The following is a 10,253-nucleotide window of genomic DNA, read 5'->3' on the forward strand; positions in this document are numbered from 1 at the left end:
GTCTGATACCCATGGCATATCCTGGGGGATATAAAAGAGAGTGGAGAAGGCAGGAGAGCAGCCTGAGAGCAGGACACAACGCATCATTGCCAACCAGCTGACCGGTTGACTAAGTATGTGCTTGGAGTTAAGTTTTGTCTTAAGCTAATTAATGCCTTCAGGCAGCAAGTAAGCGGTCACCATAATAAAAATTTCCACAACCTAAGGCTATGTGTTCAAATATTATTTTACCAAGTGAACGGGAGTCTGTGCAGTGTGGTAGGTCACCCTGTTACATCTTCATCTTCTGTCATTCTACAGAAGAACCAATTAAAACTATCAGCCACACTTGGAAAATGAACTCTCTGTGTTGTTGTGATTTCTTGCATGACTGGCCCACCCCTATGTGGACACATAAGGGAGATGGGTGGGTTACAAAAGAAAGATCATTAACTAATTGAACAAACAGCCTTGAACAATCAAGAGAATAGCATTCAGCAGCATATATCTCACCTCTGGAGACAAACCAGTCATTCTGATGATGTGTTCTGTAATTACTCTATACAGCTCAATACAATCCCACAACAGCATGACACATTGCGGGGTCACTTCCTGTACTTTGCTGTTTTCCACTTTTATTGTTTGTGCAACAATTGTGATCGCATCACCTGTAAGAAACAATACCATAATCATCACCCTGCCTTTCCCCTCTGCTCTTTGTCCTCAGTTTTATTTCTTAGAATATTCCTCCTGTATTTGGCAAGGATTAGAAAAATTGTATTAATTTATATAGATATCAACCAGAACCACACACACACAAAAACCCACGTTCATTGCTACAGTCTGTTTTATTCTTAAGATTTATTTATTATGGACCATTTCAATTACTGTCTAATATGAAGACAGTACAAGAGGTTGCATTTATTGCCCCAAGTTGTAAGGGAGAACTCTGACATCTGAATTCAACCTGAATAAGCCTATTATTTTCATAACAACATAAATATTTATATGAAAAGTAGAAATATTTTAGATAAAATGGTATAAAACATTGTTATTGATATGTGTTTGTCTATACACGCACACAAAAACATACTTACATATTCATATACATAAAACTGTTTTACCTGTACATGTCACAAGAAGTTCTACTATTCCATCTTGTATGATGATGCCATGACGCCAGACGTGAAGTGGGCGATGCACAGTTACTAGTCTGGCCACTAGTTTCATCCAAAGACAGATGGGAACAAATGTAGGCAGCAAAAAATTGTAAGTCACTTTCAGACAATCAGTATCATCTTTTGCTGTGGAAAAGGAGTCCTGCAGCAGACACAAGGTTTACCTTAGCTGACAGTAAGTATATCAAATATAATGGTAACACTACTTAACAGCTGTAATTCTCTATGCTAAAGCATGTACAAAGTCAGTACTCACCAGAGATATCTCAGGATTTTCTTGAAGATAGGACAGTGGTATTACTCTTCCATGGCTGTAGATTGCCATATCATTCTATATGCAGACAAAAGCATGATGTCCACATGTACACAGACACATACATGAATATAAATATATTTGTGTGGACAAATTTGCACAGGTTTGAAGTCTATGTAACACTTATGTGATTGCATTTAGTGATAATAAAATATGTCATTTTTAAAACAGGTACTTAGCAAACAGCCATTTTGATTTGTAAAATCTGAATGATTGAGACTTCTATCCCATCAACAGCTTGTCAAAGATTTTCCCTGTTAGCCCTTCAAGAATAGAAGAATTTAAGCACTACCTGCATACTACTTGGATATTAATAATAATAAACGCAAAATTTTTAAAGTGCATACTCACACTAAGGAGCATGCTCTTAGCTCTTAAGAACAAGAATGAAACATGGACAGCATACAAGGGACAGGAAAACAAACAAATGACATATAAGCTATAAAAGAATAAACAACCGTACTAAACAAAGAATAAAATCAAATCCAAAAAACATAAAGAGGAACCAAATAACAAGAAACAAATATTTTAATAGCAATATTAGAAACCTAGCAATTTCCCGATCGCATACTTTTTTGAAGTCTTATTTTTTTTACATTTCAAAAGTCCAGGGTCACTCCGGATTTAGAAATAAATTTGCATGGGTATGTATGCATAGGTTACATAATTTTATCTTACTAAAAGACATCTAAAAGCTATGAATCTCAAAATTATAATTAAGTCTCCAGAAATACTGTTGTACCTACCACAACATTCTGGACAACAGCGATGTCAGCATTGGATTTAGCAGCAATGTCTTTCATGTTGCTTTCTGACAATACTGGAGTTGAATCACTGACTAAAGGAACCATGGCATTGTTGATATCAGCATCATGCTTTGCAGACACCAATTGGTTAAGGATGTTACACATGAGTGATGTGCTTATGTACATGTCTGACCCATTGGGCTGTTTCCAGGAAGTCAGTTTACCCTGTACATGTTGAAGACACAATCAATTATGACTGTTCAATTATTGATGTTGAGAAAGGAAATGGCAGTTATAAACTCATTATTAGTACCACCATTTTCTCCTGTCTCTGCTGGTGCATAAATGGATATTCTTGATACATCAGATGTTAAAACTTCAGGATCAGTTTTCCAAAAACTACATTTCACAAAAATGTGTGAATGTGTATATGTGTAAATAATTATATGTGTAAATGTGTTTGTATATGGGTATATGTAAATGTGTAAACTGTGCATGTAAATGAGTGTATGTGTGTATGGGGATGTGTGTGTATGCACATTCCAGCATGCATGCTCATGAATATGTTCATGAGTGTATCTATTATCCATAGTTCATTAGTATGCATCACAATCCAACCATGAGATTAACATCTCTGATATGTAGATATCTCAAACTGACTCACCACTTTAGTCAGGAACAAAATAGCACCTTGGGCCTCCAGTACAGAGGTGAACTGTGTTCCTGGCAGAAGTCTCTCAGCAGCACTATTAAGAGTATACATTCCAGTACTCAGATCTGTTGCATCTTGTTCGAATGCTCCACTCAGGAAGTCACATAACATAGGGCAGAGAGATGAGGCCTCAGGATTCCTGGCACACACAGCTGTCAGGTGTTCTTTTAGTATGCTACCAGCCTGTGAACAATTGTTATTAAGAGTGCTGTAAGTTCACATGTACTGCAGCATTTTTTTTAAAGTTGGTTGGTAACATTGCTAATCTTGAATGTCATCTCAGAAGCTTTTAAATGAGTGACTGCAAATACTGTATATCAAAATACATTAACTATAACCTTTTCTTTCTGATTCATGTTGATTTTAAGAGCTGTCAGCTGTAGCTTCTTGCAACATCTAATGTTGCGCTCCATCTGATCAAGTCTCAGCTGCTCAGCCATGCTGCAAAACATTATCACAGAAAGCATTGAATGGGTGGACTATGAGTGAGTAAGCAAAATGCATGTGCATGTGCATGCACATATATGCAAGATATATATGAGTGCATGCAATTGTAAAAATACCATGGAGTTAACTAATTTGGTTTGAAAAGTCATAAAAATAGCTTTCTACCCAAATTGTGAATTATACTATGCACTTCATAAGAAAAATCACTCTATACATTACAGCAAGAATGAGCTAATGGTAATTGATGACATACAACTCAGAGAAAAAAAATGAACCTGATAAAATAGTTGCTTACATCTTGGGTTCAGCATTCACAGTACGCTGTCTTTGCTGAAAACTTAGGAAACTTGCAACCAGCAGGTCCACTTTATCCTTGACTGAGTCAACAGATATGACACTGGTTTGGTCTGAGCTAAGTCCCAGAAGAACAAATGCCCCACTGCTTGTCTGCATCATGGGCAAAAAAATACTGTTGTCAACCAGGTCAAAATGAGCAGCATAACAAACTATGAATGATGAGGGATCAATTCCCACAACACACAGATCTTTTAGTTACCAATATACATATCTATATATATTAATTATATAAATATATAGAAGTGTGATTTTTTTTAATTAAAACATTTAAAAACAGTATTAGCACATAATGCACATTATCTGTTTTACTTTTTGTGGCTTCTTTCAAGAAAAGTAAATGTTAAGTGTGTAATACTACAAACTCAGTAAATTAATGACCCTATGTTCTTTCATGCAAGCCTGCATGTAAGCATGTCCTTGTTTGAATATAGTTTTGTACCTGCAAATTTCCTACAACTTTTACAATTTTGTCAATCAATATAGCTGTATACTTACTTTGCACAATATGGAGATCATAATGCTCAATACCCACGTGGCCTCTTTCTCAATATTGGTTGTTTCGGTGAGTTCTACTGGAATGATATACACTGCCCAGCCTGGACCCATAAATAGATCTAAAGTAATCTGCAAAGACATAACATCAGCAATTCACAAACATGCAGGTTCATACATGCTCAGGTACATGTGTGTGGCTGGTGGAGTGTGTTGGGGGGTGGAATTGGCGTTTTATGCAGAGCCAGCACAGCAAGGCAGCCAGCCCTGTAAACAGATGCCACATGAAGAGAAAGCTGATGAGAGCTGAACCCAGGACAGTTAACCTTCACTCAATTTTCGTGACAGCACTAACTTTTGCACCACCCGACCACCCAGCTAGTACATGTGTGTAGCACTCATTTAGTAAAAACTTTAATAAATAAGACAATATTGCTGCAACAGTGACACAAACTCACTACATGGTAATCACAAAGTGTTCCAAATGGAAAGTAACAGATGTGTTTTTCTCAATTTCTGTTTATAAAATTTATTCTGTGTCCTCACAAAGATTACACACACACACACATGCATCCACACAGAGCAAAGCACTTGTAAAAATTGACATCATAGTTATATTGAACTGGAAATATTTAACACTACGTGTTATAATGACTAATATTAACAGGTTTTAAAAAACTACCTCATCACATTCGATCACATTTAGCTGCAGATTCATTCCACATGATATGCTGGGCTTGTATGAAACAGGAAATGTAAAAGCCAAATCTTTGTCTTCGTGTAAAATGTTCAAAATGCTGACAGCTGTCTGCATTTCTTTGTGCACAATACAGGCCTTCATGATGTCTTTAGCCGCTGCCGGGGTATCTGTAAAGATGCAGAAACAGGTCTATTCACACAGTTAAAATAAAAAATCTTTACTTGTACCTTTCTATTATAAGATCCCTGTCTGAATAGCATCATCATATTCATTATGGTGTTTTTTTTGGTAACTCCTTTGATCATCTAGTGAAAAGTTTTATGGACAGACATCGAAAATGAAATGGTGTGTATATGAACATGACATCAACTCACCTATCATCTCAGTTGCCATTGGGGAGGCAAAGGGACAGCAAGTATTTACAAGAAGAACATGTGACAGCATCCGTGGTAAAACAACTGTATTAGTACCAGAAATCTGCAGAGTATCTAGGTTTTGACAGCATTCTGCAACAACTGCAAGAGATGCCTCTGTGATGTATGGACACCCATCCAGTATAAGCTGGAAAATATAAAATACATCAAGACTTTTTATAGAGTTCTCATGTTCATAAGATATATTCAGTCTAAAGTGTTGGATAAGAGTAAATCACCTTTAAATTGTCCACATTGTCTAACAACATAAAATTTACTGTGCGACTGACTCTTTGCAGACTAACTTTTATTTAGCAGGAGAAAGTACATATGAGGGATGTTCCTTTTCTGCCAGGAATTCAGTATTGTGCACTCTTTCAGGTAGTGCAGACCATGCGGACTCGATAGTGATTCTTCAGGGTGTTTCCATCTTTCTTCATAATTTTTTCTCTCCTAGTTTTCCTAAGATGGAAAGAAGAAGCAAGTTGATGCACGCTCCACCAAGTGATCCACCAGTGCCATCAGCATGTGACTTTCGAGTGTTTATGTTGCATCACTTTTCGTGTGGCTTTCAGGAAGCTGACAGTTTGCAGGAGCTGAAAGAAACTTAAGGCATGATGCTCCATCTAAAAATGACTGTCACAGACTGGATTGGGCAATTTAGCAGTAGTCATTTCAGATGTTGATGAACTTTGTGAACAAAGGCCATGGATGCCAGGAGACCCAGACAATGTCAACAAAGTTTGTGAATTCCTGAAAAGTGATGGCTGTTTGACCATCAGGAAGATGGAGATATAGCTGGGAATTTCTTCTATAAGTCTTCACAGGATAATCCATCAACATTTGGGCTTCAGCAAGAAGTCAGCTCACTAGGTGCCAAGGTTGCTGATGGATGAGCAAAAGATAAGCATTGTGGACTGGTACAAGGAATTCTTGGAAACAATCACAAACATTCTCCTGGCTTCAAGCCCATCACCACATATGATTAATGTTGGTTGTACAATCTGGACCCTGAAACCAAGGTCCAGTTGATGATTTGGCCATTGCTGGAGAGAGGAAACAGTTGAAACTGATGCCATAATGGCTTTTTTGGAATGTTTTCTTGATCCATAGGGTTGAAAAATAGTAGCAATTGGTGGCAACTATGTTGAAAAAGTTTAAAAAGTGTTAAAGAATATGAGAAAAATGTTAAGAAATATTCGGTGGGTTCGTTTTATTGCCAAGTAGTGGAACATCCCTTGTAAAATCAATAATTACCTAAACTACAAAAATTAACAGAAGACCGTTAAAAATGATGAAAAACAAATTACATTAATTTTAACGAAAACAATCTGTTATCAATATGATGAGGTCAACTGTAGATAATTCTGTAAGTATTGTATTAAAAAATATACCGGATGTTAATTATAGTACCTTTTTTAACGAGGGGAAAAGGTGAGCGATGCACTCTACACCTTTATCTGTCATGAAATGGCAGCCACCTAATCGAACTGCAGAGACGCTTTTTAAGTTAGCTTCACATGAAGGTAAGAGCTCCAGCATAGCAAAGAAAACACAGTCTGTCACTTGTGTACAACCAGTGAAGTCCAAAATGTTGTAGTTCTCTGGGTGAAGTCCTTGTATAAAGGTCTGAAATGTAATCAGCTTTCTCATATCACCTATAGAAAGTTTTACTGTTTCATAAAATTCAAATACTGCCACATTCCACTATAAGTATCATGTTAACAGCTTAGGTAAGAGTCTGTCCTAAAATAAGAAGTGTCAGAAAATATACTATCCATCCCATATTACTTCTTACATCTAGCTTGGATATAAGCATAACAGATGGCTTATGAAAAGCAAACTTGCTTTCAAGCTTTACAAAACATAAACTGATATATAAAAGTTAGGGACAGGATTGTCATAACTTCAATATCCAAATTTACTGATTTTTCAATGCAATATAAAGTCTGAATAATGCACTTTTTAATCCCTACTTTTTGTATTGTTATATATATGAGTTATAAAAATTAAAAAAATATTATTTACAAAGTTACCAATGACTGTAATTATCTTGGTGTCCAGTCACTTAATCCCCATGAGACACTTCATCCCCAGACACTTCATCCCCTAGACTTTTAATCCCTAAGCACTTAATCCCCGACACTTCATCCCCGAAACTTAATCCCCAGACACTTAATCCTTATAAATCAAGTGCAACCTATAATAGATTGTTGGATGCAGTTAGAGAGCTAATGCCTAATGCAGCCCCAGAGACTATAGTAACAGACTTTGAGAAAACTGCGATGACCGCTTTTAGAGAGATGTTTCAGTCATGTAGAGTAACGGGCTGTTACTGTCACTTAAGTCAAGTAGTATTATGCAGTCACTGAACTGGGTATGAGAAGTGACGATGACGAAGACGACGAGTGACGTGGAATGGTCAGATGCCTCCCAGCACTTGGCTATGTACGTGAAGAAGACATTGTCCATTCCTTCGAATTGCTTGCAGAGTCAGTGCCACAACATGATCGCATGCCGGGACTTCTATCCTACTTCAAGCATACGTATATACTGTATATATTGTTGAAGAACATTAAATTTACTAGCTTATATGAACTTGAACTAATGTTGTAGATGTTCAAATGACGTTGAAGTTAATAGCATGATTTGAATTATAATTTCAATTAAATTTTTCGCTGACTTCATAATTTTTTTAGTTAAGGATTTAGTTTAGGGATTAAGTGTCTGAGGATTAAGTGCTTAGGGATTCAAAGTCTAGGGGATGAAGTGTCGGGGATTAAATGTCGGGGATGAAGTGCCTGGGGATTAAGTGACTGGGAACCAATTATCTTGATGAAAGTTTTTACAGCACAAACTATAGAGAAATACCTGGACATGTTTAATTGGAAATATTTCTTGGTCTTGAAGGAAGTCATGAAGAGGTCCAAATGTAACAGAGGTGCCCAGTGGATTTTTAACTGATGAAGCATGTAGGCCTGAAACACTTTCTTCCAGGTCATTTTCCGCTGTGTTGTTGTTTTGTATCATGCTATACTCATCTTTCAAGGTTTCAACTGCTCTCAGGCTAGTTGAAAAGTCCTTGCTTAGCCTTTTGAAGAAATGAATGGCAAATATTATGGCATTGATTGAATACTGTGCATAATGAAAATACTAGAAAATTAAACACCAAGCTTATAGCTGAAAGAGACAGAAAATATTGTATATTTTATTGATGGTGTACTAAGAAAGATCACTGCTTAATGCTTAATAAAACATATACAAGTATTATTATTATTCCATGTATAGTCACACACACACTCTCTCACTCTCTTTTTCCCCTTTGGTCACATGCCATATTTAAAACTTCTATCAACATCAACAGCATGGGAATAAAATAAGGTCACAAGCCAGATGGATCAAAGACTATGCCAACTCACAAGCTTGCATTTGAAAATCCAGAGCCTGATTTTCCTTTTTTAAGCTCTTGTTGAGGATAGGAACTTAGTTTACTTGGCAATGATTTGGGCTTTTCAGGAGCTTTAGAGCTTTTAGCTTTCTTCATGTTTTTCTTTTAAAAACATGAACATACCATGAGTTTTCCACACCTGTACAAAAAATATTAATGATTACTGAACATAAAACATGGGTACTTTAGCTGTATAAAAAGATATGAGAGCATTTTAATGAAACTCATGGACTCTCTCCAAGACTACAGATGGGGTGGTTTCTAATGCTATGAACATTTGGATTAGACCTGATAGTCAACTCATGTACACTGTGCAAGAGTGTAAACATGAATGGTGAAAATGACATGAATATATATATATATATATATCCATCATATATTTATGCCGTATATCTATGTTTTGATTTATATTTGACTGATGATCAAAAAGTACTTTATCCTAATTTGAAAGGGTCTTTGACCAATCAAATGTATAAACATTTAAACAGTTCAGTTCACACACACTAATTCGAGTCGTTGCTCACTGCATTCGATTCTAAACCTGTATTTATTTAGTATTAAATCAACTTACTAATGAAAACTGGCATCATTAACAAAATACCAGGTCATTTACCCATTATAATGGTACCCACCTCCACCCCTACCCCTTTCCGTCGAGAAATTCAAGTCTCATTACGAGAAAACGTTTGCCTTTTCAGAGAACTTTATAATGATGAAATGAAATACAGCTTTACAGAAAGTGACAAAAACTAATGATGGATGTTTTTTTACACAAAATATTTTTTACATAATCGAATTGTTATTAACACTTGAAATACGTCGATCGACATACCGTACTGTGTGATTATACTGATGTATGCGATATCACAGTATTTGCAGATTCTTTCGTTCAATTAAAAAAACTAAGAAAGAAATTTACGAGATATTGTTCACATGACTAAATATACACTGGGCTTATTCTTCACAAAAAAGAACTAAGGTTGTCACTATGTTTATAAGCGTTGGTAGGCACGAACCACTTGCGGCAGTGCGATAAAGCTAAGTAACAGAACTATGCAGGAATAAAGATATATGAGAATTTTAAGAAATGAAACTGGAAGAAGAATGAACCATGGACTTATAAAATAAGGGATATAAGTTCGTAAATGAACGTAATCAGATGATCATACTTTTATTAGAGGAACACCTATTTAACAGGATAGATGTGAGTTGCTTTCCCGATCTCACCATAAAAACAAATAACACTGTCATGGGTTCCATGTTGTAGCTCTCGCCTCTGCGCTGTCTCCTCACGTTCTGTCCTCCTGCCGTCTCCACCAGCTTCACGCCCGACTTTTCTCCAAAACATCTCCGCATCTCCATTCTGTCGCTAGTCGATCCCCTCCCGCTCTCCTTCCGTCACGGGGTTATCACCCGGCCAGCGCTTGAATGCTTTTCGCGCCAAGTCTGCAGACACGGTTGGGAGGGG

At 36.6% G+C, this 10,253-nt stretch overlaps 1 protein-coding gene across 3 annotated transcripts in view; it reads right to left on the minus strand.

The window, feature by feature from the left end:
• The window catches only part of LOC112557488, a 33,589-nt gene extending 23,336 nt beyond the window's left edge, over positions 1-10,253 (minus strand). For 2 of the 3 annotated variants that reach the window (XM_025227385.1, XM_025227383.1), the window contains exons 1-14: positions 9,618-9,798; positions 8,757-8,924; positions 8,209-8,428; positions 6,751-6,966; positions 5,299-5,485; positions 4,907-5,091; positions 4,228-4,356; positions 3,671-3,822; positions 3,267-3,369; positions 2,881-3,111; positions 2,217-2,441; positions 1,414-1,488; positions 1,104-1,299; positions 493-647 (exon numbers count right to left, since the gene is read on the minus strand). In XM_025227385.1, the coding sequence (XP_025083170.1) occupies positions 493-647; positions 1,104-1,299; positions 1,414-1,488; positions 2,217-2,441; positions 2,881-3,111; positions 3,267-3,369; positions 3,671-3,822; positions 4,228-4,356; positions 4,907-5,091; positions 5,299-5,485; positions 6,751-6,966; positions 8,209-8,428; positions 8,757-8,881 (2,199 nt within the window). In that variant the 5' untranslated portion in view covers positions 8,882-8,924; positions 9,618-9,798. Of the gene's footprint in view, positions 1-492; positions 648-1,103; positions 1,300-1,413; positions 1,489-2,216; positions 2,442-2,880; positions 3,112-3,266; positions 3,370-3,670; positions 3,823-4,227; positions 4,357-4,906; positions 5,092-5,298; positions 5,486-6,750; positions 6,967-8,208; positions 8,429-8,756; positions 8,925-9,617; positions 9,799-10,012 lie in introns of those variants that run through there. The other variant, XM_025227384.1, reaches the window with a different exon arrangement.

Source organism: Pomacea canaliculata, linkage group LG2, assembly GCF_003073045.1.
Source record: "Pomacea canaliculata isolate SZHN2017 linkage group LG2, ASM307304v1, whole genome shotgun sequence".
NCBI lineage: Eukaryota > Metazoa > Mollusca > Gastropoda > Architaenioglossa > Ampullariidae > Pomacea > Pomacea canaliculata.